This window comes from Pseudophryne corroboree, chromosome 2 (assembly GCF_028390025.1).
Source record: "Pseudophryne corroboree isolate aPseCor3 chromosome 2, aPseCor3.hap2, whole genome shotgun sequence".
Taxonomy (NCBI): Eukaryota; Metazoa; Chordata; class Amphibia; order Anura; family Myobatrachidae; genus Pseudophryne; species Pseudophryne corroboree.
Window position 1 is genome coordinate 91,605,527 of NC_086445.1, and position 17,193 is coordinate 91,622,719.

A 17,193-nucleotide genomic window follows, 5' to 3' on the forward strand; every position below is an offset into this window, starting at 1 on the left:
AGCAGGTGGAGAGGAAAAGGGGAATTGGAAAAATCAGAAATATCGCAGCGGTGAGTGAAAACCAGATCCCGTGAGCTCCCATTCACATGACAGAGTGAGGTGGTCCACTGGGAGAGACCAAATGAAGAGGTGAGGTTAAGGAGTATTATAGAATAGTCCAATCAGTGCATAAAGGGGCGGGACTTTAGAATGCAGATCTTGCTGCACCATTTCACACTTTGGGGGACATTTACTAAGCAGTGATAACAGCGGAGAAGTGAGCCAGTGGAGAAGTTGCCCATGGCAACCAATCAGCACTGAAGTAACATCTATAATTTGCATACTATAAAATTATACAGAGCTGCTGATTGGTTGATGGAGCAACTTCTCCACTGGCTCACTTCTCTGCTCTTATCGCTGCTTAGTATATGTCCCCCTTTGTTCTTGAAGAGCGAGTGGAAGTGGGAACTTAGGGGAAAACGCAGAGACTCTGCTGTGTGAGGAGAACCACTTTACAATGAAAGATCCACAGTACACACATTACTCACTTGTATTCAGCAGTAAGAGGGCTTTCATGCACAGAAACTCCTCCTGGGTGATCTGTAATCTGACAAACTCCTGCGGCAGCTGCCTCATAGAGAGACATAGGGAATAAAAAGACGAATCTTTCATTCTTTGTCTGAGGAAATAAATGTTTTATATCTAGAATATTAGAAACAAAAATCTAACACTATATTTTTTTTTTACTGAGGATATGTTGTATAAACTAAACTGTAATAGTTTCTCTATCACATTTCTTATTGGTCTACACAGCAAAGTTCTGATTCGTGGAAAACAACATTTAACTAAGTTTTTTTTTTTAACTGTGCGCACACAGGCAGAGGCGGGTGAATGTCTGAGAGTTCATGGCTACATTGTTGTGGTACAGGGGCGTAACTACCAGTTTGTGAGACACAGCAACATCTTAAAGAAAGCCTTAATCATAATTGCCTACCCTCCCGGAATGGCCGGGAGGCTCCCGAAAATCGGGTGACCCTCCCGGCCCCCGGAAAGGTGGGCAAGCCTCCCGCTTTCCCCCTCGGCCGCCCACAGCAGTGAACAAGTAGGCGGGCCGAGGGGGTCCGATGACGCGATTCGCGCTGAATCGCGTCATCGTAGCTCCGCCCCCCGCTATGCAGCGCCTTGTTTCTCGGCACAGCACAGCGGGGGGTGGAGTCACGATGACGCGACCCTGATGCAACGCCCCCGGATCGCCCATCCTGCTGCCGGCCACGCCCCCGAACCACCCGTCCTGCTGCCGGCCACGCCCCCATTCACCTACAATGCTGCCTCCTCCCGGAGGAGGAGGCAGCAAAGTAGGTAAGCCTGGCCTTAATGCATACTTGCCAACATTTTAAAACTTCTCTCCAGGAGAAGCTCAGAGAGGAGAAACAGCTGTGAACTCTGGGGGGTGGGGGCGAGCTTCCACGTCATTAGGTCCTGCCCCATCATGGAAAATCCTGCAAATCGGGGGTCCTCATGGAAGGAGTAGGGACAAGTTGATGGCTATTCAAGCCCCACCCCCTGCATTATCTCTCTATGGGAGGAGTATCCACTCTTCTGGGGGGTGTGGGGGACTACTTGAGAAATCATGAGTCTCCCGCAACTTCCAGGTGAGTAGGTAAGTATGCCCTAATGCTTCTAGAGAGACACCAAACAGGGGTTGTTCATTTTATACTCCACAGTAATGCCCTCAGTTCACATTATGTGAATAATACAATATATTAGGTATAAACCAAAAGGAACACATAAGAAGGACAAACAGGAGCAGAGAAGTTGACCAGTGAATAAGTTTCCCGTAGCAACCAGTCCTATTCTAATATCATTTTATAGAACGTGCTTGATAAATGTTACCTCAAAGCTGATTGATTACTTGGACAACTTCTCTTGCTTGTCTACTTCCCCACTTGTTATACTACTTGATACATCTCCCACGGGGGCCTATTCATCGTAGTTCCCCCAGAGAGAAAAACTAAGTGTAAACCAGCCCCACCAAAATCAAAGAGGAGGAGGAACTATGAAAAGGATGACCCATCAATTAAAAAGGAGTGTTTTAGATCTTGTCCTGTCAGAGCTTGAAGTTGGGGATACGGTCATTTCAATTTATATATTTCCTAACATTAATTCAGCAGCAATGGCCATTCTGCCAGATATTTATTTTCCATATTGTAATCTCTACAGGTTTCTTTTGGAATTACTGTTTTTTTTTGTTTTTTACTTTAACGCATTGATTAATTCTATTAAGAGGTAATAGTTCACTGATAGATTTCATTCTTAGGATTATTAGTTGTACCAACAACATGGATGCCTCCACTTTGTGTAGGTGTCTGGTCCACCTACACATTTTATATATGTTATTCTATAAAATCTACAGATCCACACCATCTACGGTAGCTCACCACGGCAAAGAAGCCTTCATGCCTTATTTAGCTATGCATACATATCATTGTCATTGTTTTATATTAACATCCATTCATTTTAAGGTGACTTTGGATAGGGCTAGTACCATACTCTATCAACTCTTCAAAATGGTCTGCCCACGGGTGTGTCCCGGAGATAAAGTGTCAATAAAGGCTGGATTGTCCCAAGTTTCTGACTCAGAAGGGGGCCTGTTGGACATTGGGCTTGGATTTCCTGGGGTGTGGTTGTGTTTGGATGGATCTGGTTAGGGTTCTATTGCGCTGGTGGCACAGTTTGGTAGGTAGGTATGGTAGAAGTAATTTAGGACTTCAACAAACAAGCAAGTATAATGTGAGATAAACCAGACCAACATATTATCAAGCCAAGCATCTCAGCAGTAATAATAACCAAGTGTGCTGCCCTATATGAAATAAAGATGATTCAACCAAATTGTCTATTAGTTAGTTTAGTGATCTGATATTACTGAAGCAGACAGCTAATAAATACTTACTCATTCAATACTAAATCTGGTGCAAAATAAAGCATCTGCCCACTGACATGCTTGTAGGACCTCCACCCCATGGCAAAGGCCATGAGGCTCATCCACGAATATTGCAAGAGGATAATCTGATCATCGATGTGTAGATTTCTGAACCCTAAGTAACAAAACGCCACAATTTAAGGGACATTTACATAACTCCGAAACATTGCCAAGATCAAAACAAAGTATCTATTTGCGTGAAAACATAGTAACATAGTAACTAAGGTTGAAAAAAGACAATTGTCCATCGAGTTCAACCTATTTGTGGTCTCCTATGCAGTCTTATTATAGGACTAGTTATTTTTATGTTAGGACTAGTTAAATTAACTATAATGCGTGCCTACGCACCATAACCCTGAATATCTTTATCAAACAGGAATTTAAAGGAATTTAAAAAACCAAAATACAGTAAAGAGATCATTTACAACCGGATAACACATTGCAAATTATTATGTTTAGTTTTGCAATGTGTCTGCAATTACACACATCGCATAGTTCTGTTCGCGCAATAAAGTGGATTATGGGCCTGATTCAGACTTGGACGCATATGCATTAGCATTTGTCTCAGACAATCTATGTCACACAGACCTGATCGCAGCAGCAAAATTGTTCTCTAATGGGCAAAACCCATGGGGGTCATTCCGAGTTGTTCGCTCGCAAGCTGCTTTTAGCAGCTTTGCACACGCTAAGCCGCCGCCTACTGGGAGTGAATCTTAGCATATCAAAATTGCGAACGAAAGATTAGCAGAATTGCGAATATACACTTCTTAGCAGTTTCTGAGTAGCTCCAGACTTACTCGGCATCTGCGATCAGTTCAGTCAGTTTCGTTCCTGGTTTGACGTCACAAACACACCCAGCGTTCGCCCAGACACTCCTCCGTTTCTCCAGCCACTCCCGCGTTTTTCCCAGAAACGGTAGCGTTTTTTCACACACTCCCATAAAACGGCCAGTTTCCGCCCAGAAACACCCACTTCCTGTCAATCACATTACGATCACCAGAACGAAGAAAAAACCTTGTAATGCCGTGAGTAAAATCCCTAACTGCATAGCAAATTTACTTGGCGCAGTCGCACTGCGGACATTGCGCATGCGCATTAGCGACTATTCACTCCGTTGCGACAAAAAAATAACGAGCGAACAACTCGGAATGACACCCCATGTGCACTGCAGGGACGGCAGATGTAACATGTGCAGAGAGTTAGATTTGGGTGGGTTACTTTGTTATTGTGCAGGGTAAATACTGGCTACTTTATTTTTACACTGCAATTTAGGTTTCAGTTTTCTCTAACGTCCTAGTGGATGCTGGGGACTCCGTAAGGACCATGGGGAATAGACGGGCTCCGCAGGAGACTGGGCACTCTAAAGAAAGATTTAGTACTACCTGGTGTGCACTGGCTCCTCCCTCTATGCCCCTCCTCCAGACCTCAGTTAGAATCTGTGCCCGGCCAGAGTTGGGTGCTTTTAGTGAGCTCTCCTGAGCTTGCTAATAAGAAAGTATTTTAGTTAGGTTTTTTTATTTTCAGAGAGCTTCTGCTGGCAACATACTCTCTCCTACGTGGGACTGAGGGGAGAGAAGCAAACCTACTAACTGCGGCTAGGTTGCGCTTCTTAGGCTACTGGACACCATTAGCTCCAGAGGGTTCAAACACAGGATCTTAACCTTGGTCGTCCGTTCCCAGGGACGCGCCGCCGTCCCCCTCGCAGAGCCAGAAGTCAGAAGCCGGCAGATGCAAGAAGACATCGAAATCGGCAGCAGAAGACTCCTGTCTTCACATGAGGTAGCGCACAGCACTGCAGCTGTGCGCCATTGCGCCCACACTACCCACACACTACGATCACTGTAGGGTGCAGGGCGCAGGGGGGGGCGCCCTGGGCAGCAATTAGGATACCTCTTGGCAAAAAGACACATATATACAGCTGGGCACTGTATATATGTACGAGTCCCCGCCATTTTATTACACAGACCCGGGACAGAAGCCCGCCGCTGAGGGGGCGGGGCCTTCTTCCTCAGCACTAACCAGCGCCATTTTCTCTTCCCAGCTCCGCTGAGAGGAAGCTCCCCAGGCTCTCCCCTGCAGTATCAAGGTAGAAAAAGGGTAAAAAGAGATAAATTTAGGCGCAAATTATCATAAACAGCAGCTACTGGGTAAACACTAAGTTACTGTGTAATCCCTGGGTTATATAGCGCTGGGGTGTGTGCTGGCATACTCTCTCTCTGTCTCCCCAAAAGGCCTTGTGGGGTCCTGTCCTCAATTAGAGCATTCCCTGTGTGTGTGCGGTGTGTCGGTACGTTTGTGTCGACATGTTTGACGAGGACGGTTACGTGGAGGCAGAACAAGTGCAAGTGAATGTGGGGTCGCCGCCGACACCTGATTGGATGAATATGTGGAAGGTGTTAAATGATAACGTGAGCTCCTTGCATAAAAGGTTGGATAATCAGTCAGGGTCTCAACCCGTGTCTGATTCTACAGCTCAGAGGCCGTCAGGGTCTCAAAAGCGCCCACTATCCCAGTTGGTTGACACAGATGTCGACACGGATTCTGACGATGAGGCAAAGTTGCAGCCTAAAATGACTAAAGCCATCCGATACATGATTATAGCAATGAAGGATGTATTGCACATATCGGAGGAAAACCCTGTCCCTGACAAGAGGGTTTATATGTTTGGGGAGAAAAAGCAAGAAGTGACTTTTCCCCCTTCACATGAATTAAATGAGTTATGTGAAAAAGCGTGGGATTCCCCTGATAGGAAAGTACTGATTTCCAAAAGATTACTTATGGCGTATCCTTTCCCGCCAACGGATAGGTTACGCTGGGAATCCTCCCCTAGGGTAGACAAAGCGTTGACGCGCTTATCTAAGAAGGTGGCCCTGCCGTCACAGGATACGGCCGCCCTAAAGGATCCTGCGGATAGGAAGCAGGAAGGTATCCTGAAGTCTGTTTATACACATTCTGGTACTCTTCTGAGGCCAGCAATTGCTGCGGCCTGGATGTGTAGTGCTGTAGCAGCATGGACAGATACTCTGTCTGAGGAGTTAGATACCCAGGACAGGGAGACTATTTTACTGACCCTAGGACATATCAAAGACGCTGTCCTATATATGCGGGATGCCCAGAGGGACATTTGCCTGCTGGGCTCTAGAATAAACGCAATGTCGATTTCTGCCAGAAGGGTCTTATGGACTCGGCAATGGACAGGTGATGCCGACTCTAAAAAACACATGGAGGTGTTGCCTTATAAGGGTGAGGAATTGTTTGGGGACGGTTTCTCGAACCTAGTTTCCACAGCTACAGCTGGGAAGTAAAAATTTTTGCCATATATTCCCTCACATCCTAAGAAAGCACCGTATTACCAAATGCAGTCCTTTCGATCACAAAGAAGCAAGAAGGTCAGAGGTGCGTCCTTTCTTGCCAGAGGCAGGAGTAGAGGAAAGAATCTGCACCATACAGCTAGTTCCCAGCAACAGAAGTCCTCCCCGGCTTCCACTTGTCACGATCCGGGTATCTGGACGCCATTACTTACCCTTCAGATGCCTCCTAAGGCTGGCTCAGCGTTCCAGGACCGGATCCCGCTGTTCCTGAGTTTCCACATGCAGAATGTCAGAGTGGTGATTTCATCAGCCGCGGCCTCCGCTGTGCCCGCGTGGTTAAATGTGCGCTTGTCAGTCTGGCGTCTCCTGTCTCCTGTGGCCGGCGTCGCCATTACTGTTTCAATTCTCACATGGATTACAAACCAAACTTCCCTCCAAGTGTCTGCATGGGTGCAGCCATCTTGGATTTTGTCATCTGATTATTTCCACCAATCTGCTGTCTGTATTGTTGATTTGCATAATTGCCTAGCCAACCCCTTCCTTGCTGCAGGTATAAGTATGCTGTGCCTGAGCAAGGAAGGCGTCAGTGCTTTGGTTGTCTAACCTAGTTCCAGTTTGTCTCTCTTCTGTGGTTGTCTTCCAGGTTCCAGCTCCTGTCTCCAGACTTCTGCTATAGAGACCCGCACCAGCATTCCATCTGCGGTGTAGCCTGACTCTCCGATCCATTCTGGACTCACCTGTTTCCAGCTACAACAATCACCTGCTTCCAGCCCAGCTTCCAGCAGTGTACAGCTTCTCTTAAAGGGCCGGTGTCCTTTCTGCAGTTTACCACTCTCCACTGGTATTATTATTTCACCGCTCTCAAACAATCACCTGCTTCCAGCCCAGCTTCCAGCAGTGTACAGCTTCTCTTAAAGGGCCGGTGTCCTTTTCTGCAGTTTACCACTCTCCACCGGTATTATTATTTCACCGCTCTCAAACTCCAAACTTCATTATTATTTCATCGCTCTCAAGTTCGTTTATTATTTAACTGGTTCCAGCCAGTATCCACTCCGTACCAACAACAGTCTGGTTCCAGCCAGTATCCACAGCAGCCGTTTTACCTTCAGCAGCCCAGCCTTTCCTGGAACATCAGCTGGTACGATCCTGGGTTCTCTCCATTGCTACAGTCAGGCCTGGTAAGGACTTTCCAACTAGAAGATTATAAGAACTGTCTCACACTACCAGTGCCTGTGGCCCTTGCCACCCTGTAGTACCCAGGAATTGTATTTATCCTCTGTTGACTTTTATGTTTCCTTTTACTGCTGCTGTGTTACGGAGTTTGTCATAATAAACATCATTGACTTTTATCCTGGTTGTCGTGGTCACGCCTTCGGGCAGTTATTCTACATGTTACTTACATGTCTAGGGGTCTGATACAACCTCCCAGGTTCCGTTACATCTCAGCCCCTACAACTGAGGCTGCCTCCCGTCAGCTCAGGCCCTCAGTTGTGACAGTAAGCACTGACCAGATGAATCCAGCCGGAGACCAGGATCAAGCGGCCAGGCCGATGCAAGAACTGGCAGCCCGACTTGAACATCAGGAGGCTGCACAGGGCCACATCATCCGCTGTCTCCAGGATCTCTCTACACGGCTGGATGGGATTCAAACGACCCTCCGTGGACCTGGCACGTCCGGTGCGTCCACTACAGTGACACCAGCTGTAACCCCACCCACCTTACCCATTTCCAGTCCACATCTTCATCTTCCAACGCCAGCAAAATTTGATGGATCTCCAAGGTTCTGCAGGGGATTTCTCAATCAATGTGAAATCCACTTTGAGCTTCTACCTGGCAATTTCTTCAGTGACCGTACCAAAATTGCCTATATCATCTCCCTTCTCAGTGGCTCAGCCCTTGACTGGGCATCACCTTTATGGGAGAAGTCTGATCCCCTGCTATCCTCCTATACTGACTTTGTAGCTACATTCAGGCGCATCTTCGACGAGCCAGGCCGGATAACATCTGCTTCATCTGAGATTCTCCGTTTACGCCAGGGAACACGTACTGTGGGACAGTATCTTATACAGTTTAAAATCCTGGCATCCGAACTGGCATGGAACGACGAGGCCCTGTATGCTGCATTCTGGCATGGCTTATCAGAACGCATCAAGGATGAGTTAGCTACCAGAGACTTGCCCTCTGAGTTGGATGAGCTAATTTCTCTTTGCACGAAGGTTGATCTACGTTTCAGAGAGAGAGCAACCGAGCGAGGAAGATCATCTACTCCTAAATCTTCTGCTCCTCCTCCTCGTCAACCATCTCCATCCAAGGATGAGCCTATGCAAATTAGTCGTTCCCGTCTATCTCCCGCTGAGCGCCGAAGACGTCTCTCTGAGTCTCTCTGTCTCTACTGTGCAGCTCCGTCGCACACTATCAATGCCTGTCCCAAACGTCCGGGAAACTCCAGATCCTAGCTCGCCAAGGAGAGGGCCGGCTAGGAGTAATGATCTCCTTTCCATCTCCTCATGACTGTAACCTCCCAGTGTCGCTCCAAATGCTCAACGTTACAGGAACGTCATTGCCCTCCTTGATTCCGGAGCAGCTGGGAATTTCATAACCGAAGCTTATGTTAAACGGTGGTCCCTACCCACCGAGAGACTGTCCTCGTCCATCTCTTTGACTGCCGTGGATGGCAGCAAGATTTTTGACGCAGTCATTTCCTTAAGGACTCTTCCAGTTCGTCTGAGAGTGGGAGTTCTTCATTCTGAGTATATTTCTTTTTTAGTGATTCCAAGAGCCACACATCCAGTGGTTTTAGGCCTTCCATGGCTCCGTCTCCACAACCCATCAATTGACTGGACGACTACGCAAATACTGGCATGGGGTCCCTCCTGTGCTGAGACTTGTTTAGCCAAAGTTCTTCCTGTTTGTTCTTCCTTCCCCAGGTCATCTGATGTTCCGCCTCCTCCATATCAAGACTTCACGGACGTGTTCAGTAAAGCCTCTGCTGATATCCTTCCTCCTCATAGAGAATGGGACTGCCCAATCGACCTCATTCCAGGGAAGGTTCCACCGCGAGGCCGAACTTATCCGTTGTCTCTGCCTGAGACACACTCCATGGAAGAGTACATCAAAGAGAACCTGGCGAAGGGTTTCATCCGACCATCTTCTTCTCCAGCCGGCGCAGGCTTCTTCTTCGTTAAGAAGAAAGACGGTGGTCTGCATCCGTGCATCGACTACAGAGGTCTGAACGACATTACCGTCAAGAACCGATACCCTTTACCCCTGATTACCGAGCTCTTTGATAGAGTTAGTGGTGCAACTATTTCCACAAAGATGGACTTGAGGGGTGCCTACAATCTCATCCGAATCCGTGAGGGTGACGAGTGGAAGACCGCCTTTAACACCCGTGACGGACATTATGAGTACCTCGTCATGCCCTTCGGATTGAGCAACGCTCCAGCAGTCTTCCAGCACTTCGTGAATGAGATTTTCAGGGACATCTTGTACCGCCATGTCGTGGTTTATCTAGACGACATCCTCATTTTTGCTAATAATCTCGAAGATCATCGTTTCTGGGTAAAAGAGGTTCTTTCCCGTCTCCGTGTCAATCACCTCTATTGTAAATTGGAGAAGTGTGTGTTTGAAGTTAAAACCATTCCGTTTCTAGGTTACATTGTGTCCGGTTCCGGACTAGAGATGGATCCTGAGAAACTCCAAGCAATCCAGAATTGGCCTATACCCTTAAGCCTCAAAGGGGTCCAGAGGTTCTTAGGGTTCGCCAATTATTATAAAAAATTTATACGAGACTTTTCCACCATTGTGGCGCCTATCACTGCATTAACCAAGAAAGGTGCTAATCCGTCCAAGTGGTCCGAGGAAGCTACACAGGCCTTTCACCTTCTGAAGCAACGGTTCATCTCTGCACCAGTTCTGAAACAGCCCGACACCGACTCTCCTTTTATCTTAGAGGTAGATGCCTCCTCCGTTGGAGTAGGAGCAGTGTTATCCCAGAGGGCCAAAGATGGACATCTACATCCTTGCAGTTTCTTCTCCCGGAAGTTCTCCCCAGCTGAGCGCAACTATGCCATTGGCGATCAGGAGTTGCTAGCCATCAAGCTCGCTCTGGAGGAGTGGAGATACCTGTTGGAGGGAGCTTCCCACTCAAACACCATACTTACCGACCACAAAAATCTTTTATATCTCAAAGGCGCACAATGTCTGAATCCTCGTCAGGCCAGATGGGCACTTTTCTTCTCTAGGTTTGACTTTAAACTCCAGTTCTGTCCGGGTTCTCAGAATCGTAAGGCCGATGCCCTTTCCCGCTCATGGGAGCAAGAAAATGAGTCCGAGTCTGCAGACAAGCATCCTATTATTAATCCGTTGGCATTCTCCACGGTAGGGATGGACTCTACGCCTCCACCAGGGAAAAGTTTTGTTAAGCCAGTTCTAAGGAAGAAGCTCATGCATTGGGCCCATGCTTCCCGTTTTGCTGGACATACAGGCATTCAGAAAACCCTTGAATTTATTTCTAGGTCCTACTGGTGGCCAACTCTGAAGAAGGACGTTATGGAATTTATTGCCTCCTGCCCAAAGTGTGCCCAACACAAAGTCTCCCGCCAGTCGCCTGCGGGGCAACTGGTTCCATTATCTGTTTCCCGTCGACCTTGGACCCATTTGTCGATGGACTTTGTTTCCGATCTACCTATCTGCAACAAGTTTAATACCATCTGGGTGGTAGTTGACCGGTTCACCAAGATGGCACATTTCATCCCTCTCACCGGTCTTCCGTCAGCTTCCAAGTTGGCTCAAGTGTTTATACAAGAGATCTTCCGACTTCACGGTCTTCCTGAAGAGATCATCTCGGATCGTGGAGTACAATTTGTAGCCAAATTTTGGCGAAGTTTGTGTCAAGCCCTCCAAGTCAAGTTAAAGTTTTCCACGGCTTACCATCCTCAGACCAATGGTCAAACCGAGAGGGTGAATCAGGACTTGGAGGCCTTCCTCCGTATATATGTGTCTTCCTCTCAAGATGACTGGGTTCAACTCCTTCCTTGGGCCGAGTTCAGCCACAACAATCAATACCATTCCTCATCTTCTTCTACACCATTCTTTATTAATTATGGATTCCACCCTAAAGTCCCAGAATTCCAACCGCTTCCCGCAACTTCTGTTCCAGCAGTGGATGTCACCTTGCGTCAGTTTTCAAATAACTGGAGGAACGTCCGCGCAGCCCTGCTTAAAGCCTCATTCAGGTATAAGAAGTTTGCCGATAGGAAGCGTAGAGCGGTTCCTGCTCTCAAGGTGGGTGATCGTGTGTGGCTGTCCACGAAGAATTTGAGGTTGAGAGTTCCCAGCATGAAATTTGCACCTCGCTACATCGGACCCTTCAAGATTGAACAAGTCATCAATCCTGTTGCCTACAGGTTACAGTTACCATCCTTCTTGAAAATACCCAGGACATTTCATGTTTCTTTGTTGAAACCGCTGATCCTGAATCGGTTTCATTCCGCACTTCCTCCAGCTCCCAAAGTTCAGACTCAACGGGGAGTCGAGTACGAGGTGGCCAAGATTTTGGACTCACGTTTACGTTACGGTCAGTTACAATACCTCATTGACTGGAAGGGCTATGGTCCTGAAGAACGCTCTTGGACCAATGCCTCAGACGTCCATGCTCCTGCCTTGGTCCGAAATTTCCACGCAAAGTTTCCTTTAAAGCCTAAGAAGTGTCCTGGGGCCACTCCTAAAGGGGGGGGTGCTGTCAAGATCCGGGTATCTGGACGCCATTACTTACCCTTCAGATGCCTCCTAAGGCTGGCTCAGCGTTCCAGGACCGGATCCCGCTCTTCCTGAGTTTCCACATGCAGAATGTCAGAGTGGTGATTTCATCAGCCGTGGCCTCCGCTGTGCCCGCGTGGTTAAATGTGCGCTTGTCAGTTTGGCGTCTCCTGTCTCCTGTGGCCGGCGTCGCCATTACTGTTTCAATTCTCACATGGATTACAAACCAAACTTCCCTCCAAGTGTCTGCATGGGCGCAGCCATCTTGGATTTTGTCATCTGATTATTTCCACCAATCTGCTGTCTGTATTGTTGATTTGCATAATTGCCTAGCCAACCCCTTCCTTGCTGCAGGTATAAGTATGCTGTGCCTGAGCAAGGAAGGCGTCAGTGCTTTGGTTGTCTAACCTAGTTCCAGTTTGTCTCTCTTCTGTGGTTGTCTTCCAGGTTCCAGCTCCTGTCTCCAGACTTCTGCTATAGAGACCCGCACCAGCATTCCATCTGCGGTGTAGCCTGACTCTCCGATCCATTCTGGACTCACCTGTTTCCAGCTACAACAATCACCTGCTTCCAGCCCAGCTTCCAGCAGTGTACAGCTTCTCTTAAAGGGCCGGTGTCCTTTCTGCAGTTTACCACTCTCCACCGGTATTATTATTTCACCGCTCTCAAACAATCACCTGCTTCCAGCCCAGCTTCCAGCAGTGTACAGCTTCTCTTAAAGGGCCGGTGTCCTTTTCTGCAGTTTACCACTCTCCACCGGTATTATTATTTCACCGCTCTCAAACTCCAAACTTCATTATTATTTCATCGCTCTCAAGTTCGTTTATTATTTAACTGGTTCCAGCCAGTATCCACTCCGTACCAACAACAGTCTGGTTCCAGCCAGTATCCACAGCAGCCGTTTTACCTTCAGCAGCCCAGCCTTTCCTGGAACATCAGCTGGTACGATCCTGGGTTCTCTCCATTGCTACAGTCAGGCCTGGTAAGGACTTTCCAACTAGAAGATTATAAGAACTGTCTCACACTACCAGTGCCTGTGGCCCTTGCCACCCTGTAGTACCCAGGAATTGTATTTATCCTCTGTTGACTTTTATGTTTCCTTTTACTGCTGCTGTGTTACGGAGTTTGTCATAATAAACATCATTGACTTTTATCCTGGTTGTCGTGGTCACGCCTTCGGGCAGTTATTCTACATGTTACTTACATGTCTAGGGGTCTGATACAACCTCCCAGGTTCCGTTACATCTCAGCCCCTACAACTGAGGCTGCCTCCCGTCAGCTCAGGCCCTCAGTTGTGACACCACTAAATCCACCGCATGACGCTGGGGCTCCACAGGTGGAGCCAGGAGCGGTGGGGGCGCGTCTCCGAAATTTCAGCCACCAGTGGGTTCGCTCACAGGTGGATCCCTGGGCTATACAGATTGTGTCTCAGGGATACAAGCTGGAATTCGAAGTGATGCCCCCTCACCGTTACCTCAAATCGGCCCTGCCAGCTTCCCCCATGGAACGGGAAGTAGTGTTAGCGGCAATTCACAAGTTATATCTCCAGCAGGTGGTGGTAAAGGTTCCCCTCTTTCAACAGGGAAGGGGATACTATTCCACAATGTTTGTGGTACCGAAACCGGACGGTTCGGTCAGACCCATATTGAATTTAAAGTCCCTGAACATTTATCTGAAAAGATTCAAGTTCAAAATGGAATCGCTCACAGCGGTCATTGCAAGCCTGGAAGAGGGGGATTTTATGGTGTCTCTGGACATCAAGGATGCGTACTTGCATGTCCCCATTTACCCACCTCATCAGGAGTACCTCAGGTTTGTGGTACAGGACTGTCATTACCAATTCCAGACGTTGCCGTTTGGCCTGTCCACGGCACCGAGAATATTTACCAAGGTGATGGCGGAAATGATGGTGCTCCTTCGGAAGCAAGGGGTTACAATTATCCCATACTTGGACGATCTCCTCATAAAGGCGAGGTCCAGGGAGCGGTTGCTGATCAGCGTAGCACTCTCTCAGGAAGTGTTGCAACAGTACGGCTGGATTCTGAATATTCCAAAGTCGCAGCTGATTCCTACGACGGGTCTGCCCTTCCTGGGCATGATTCTGGACACAAACCAGAAAAAGGTGTTTCTACCGGAGGAGAAGGCTCAGGAGCTCGTGACTCTGGTCAGAGGCCTCCTAAAACCAAAACAGGTATCGTTGCATTACTGCACGCGAGTCCTGGGAAAGATGGTGGCGTCATACGAAGCCATTCCCTTCGGCAGGTTCCATGCGAGGATCTTTCAGCGGGATCTGTTGGACAAGTGGTCCGGATCGCATCTTCAGATGCATCGGCTGATCACCCTGTCCCCCAGGGCCAGGGTGTCTCTTCTGTGGTGGCTGCAAAGTGCTCACCTCCTCGAGGGCCGCAGGTTCGGCATACAGGACTTGGTCCTGGTGACCACGGATGCAAGCCTCCGAGGATGGGGGGCAGTCACTCAAGGAAGAAACTTCCAGGGGCTATGGTCAAGTCAGGAGACTTGTCTGCACATCAATATCCTGGAACTAAGGGCCATATACAACGCCCTGAGTCAAGCGGAGCCTCTGCTTCGAAACCAACCAGTGCTGATTCAGTCAGACAACATCACTGCAGTGGCCCATGTAAACCGCCAGGGCGGCACAAGAAGCAGGGTGGCAATGGCAGAAGCCACCAGGATTCTTCGTTGGGCGGAGAATCACGTACTAGCACTGTCAGCAGTGTTCATTCCGGGAGTGGACAACTGGGAAGCAGACTTCCTCAGCAGGCGCGACCTCCACCCGGGAGTGTGGGGACTTCATCAAGAAGTCTTCACGCAGATTGCAAATCGATGGGAACTGCCACAGGTGGACATGATGGCGTCCCGTCTCAACAAAAAGCTAAAAAGATATTGCGCCAGGTCAAGGGACCCTCAGGCGATAGCTGTGGACGCACTAGTAACACCGTGGGTGTTCCAGTCGGTCTATGTGTTTCCTCCTCTTCCTCTCATACCCAAGGTGCTGAGAATCGTAAGAAAAAGAGGAGTGAGAACGATACTCATTGTTCCGGATTGGCCAAGAAGGACTTGGTACCCGGAACTGCAAGAAATGCTCACAGAGGACCCATGGCCTCTGCCTCTCAGACAGGATCTTTTGCAACAGGGGCCCTGTCTGTTCCAAGACTTACCGTGGCTGCGTTTAACGGCATGGCGGTTGAACGCCGGATCCTAGCGGAAAAAGGCATTCCGGATGAAGTTATTCCTACGCTGATAAAGGCTAGGAAGGACGTGACAGCAAAGCATTATCACCGTATATGGCGAAAATATGTTGCTTGGTGTGAGGCCAGGAAGGCCCCTACTGAGGAATTCCAGCTGGGTCGATTCCTGCACTTCCTACAGTCAGGAGTGACTATGGGCCTAAAATTAGGGTCCATAAAGGTCCAGATTTCGGCCCTATCCATTTTCTTCCAAATAGAACTGGCTTCACTGCCTGAGGTTCAGACGTTTATTAAGGGAGTGCTGCATATTCAGCCCCCTTTTGTGCCACCAGTGGCACCTTGGGATCTTAACGTGGTGTTGAGTTTCCTGAAATCCCACTGGTGTGAGCCACTTAAGACCGTGGAGCTAAAGTATCTCACGTGGAAAGTGGTCATGCTGTTGGCCTTAGCTTCGGCTAGGCGTGTGTCAGAATTGGCGGCTTTGTCATGTAAAAGCCCCTATCTGATTTTCCATATGGATAGGGCAGAGTTGCGGACTCGTCCGCAATTTCTGCCAAAGGTGGTGTCATCCTTTCATTTGAACCAACTTATTGTGGTGCCTGCGGCTACTGGTGACTTGGAGGATTCCAAGTTGCTTGACGTAGTCCGGGCTTTGAAGATTTATGTGACCAGAACGGCTGGAGTCAGGAAGACTGACTCGCTGTTTGTCCTGTATGCATCCAACAAGCTAGGTGCTCCTGCTTCAAAGCAAACTATTGCTTGCTGGATCTGTGGCACGATTCAGCAGGCTCATTCTGCGGCTGGATTGCCGCATCCAAAATCAGTGAAAGCCCATTCCACAAGAAAGGTTGGCTCTTCTTGGGCGGCTGCCCGAGAGGTCTCGGCATTACAGCTTTGCCGAGCTGCTACTTGGTCGGGTTCAAACACATTTGCAAAGTTCTACAAGTTTGATACCCTGGCTGAGGAGGACCTTGAGTTTGCCCATTCGGTGCTGCAGAGTCATCCGCACTCTCCCGCCCGTTTGGGAGCTTTGGTATAATCCCCATGGTCCTTACGGAGTCCCCAGCATCCACTAGGACGTTAGAGAAAATAAGATTTTACTCACCGGTAAATCTATTTCTCGTAGTCCGTAGTGGATGCTGGGCGCCCGTCCCAAGTGCGGACTTTCTGCAATACGTGTATATAGTTATTGCTTACTAAAGGGTTATGTTATGTGGCATCAGTTGAGTGATGCTTGTTTGTTGTTCATACTGTTAACTGGGTAAGTTTATCACGAGTTATACGGTGTGATTGGTGTGGCTGCTATGAGTCTTACCCTGGATTCCAAAATCCTTTCCTTGTAATGTCAGCTCTTCCGGGCACAGTTTCCTTAACTGAGGTCTGGAGGAGGGGCATAGAGGGAGGAGCCAGTGCACACCAGGTAGTACTAAATCTTTCTTTAGAGTGCCCAGTCTCCTGCGGAGCCCGTCTATTCCCCATGGTCCTTACGGAGTCCCCAGCATCCACTACGGACTACGAGAAATAGATTTACCGGTGAGTAAAATCTTATTTAAACACACCCCACCCAAATCTAACTCTCTCTGCACATGTTACATCTGCTCCTCACCCCCTGCAGTGCACATTGTTTTGCCCATTAAAAAACAATGTTGCTGCTGCAATCAGGTCTGAATTAGGCCCACTGTGCATGCACACAATTTATAGCCATAAAATTACCAATATTTCAAATTTGATGGCGGCCATTGTTTAGGAATGGGGCGGCAAAATGTGTCACTTGGCTCTTCCTTGAGCAATGCATTGCTGTGGATCATGACAGCACGTACAGGTGGCAGCAGTAGGATGATGCTATTCCCATTCATTTCACTAGCTAGTGGGCAAGAGGCAGGAGATGCCAAAAGCTGCTCGACGTCTGTGGGGCTTTGCTAAAATCTATGAATCTCTTGAGGCGTTCCGGGTG

At 48.4% G+C, this 17,193-nt stretch overlaps 1 protein-coding gene across 1 annotated transcript in view; it reads right to left on the reverse strand.

Annotated features, from left to right (window-relative positions):
* PGR (progesterone receptor) overlaps positions 1 to 17,193 on the reverse strand; it is a 265,623-nt gene that overhangs the window by 17,049 nt on the left and 231,381 nt on the right. Inside the window, exons 5-6 of the mRNA XM_063951505.1 lie at positions 2,930 to 3,074; positions 528 to 658 (exon numbers count right to left, since the gene is read on the reverse strand). Of these exons, the coding sequence (XP_063807575.1) occupies positions 528 to 658; positions 2,930 to 3,074 (276 nt within the window). The remainder of the gene's footprint in view (positions 1 to 527; positions 659 to 2,929; positions 3,075 to 17,193) is intronic.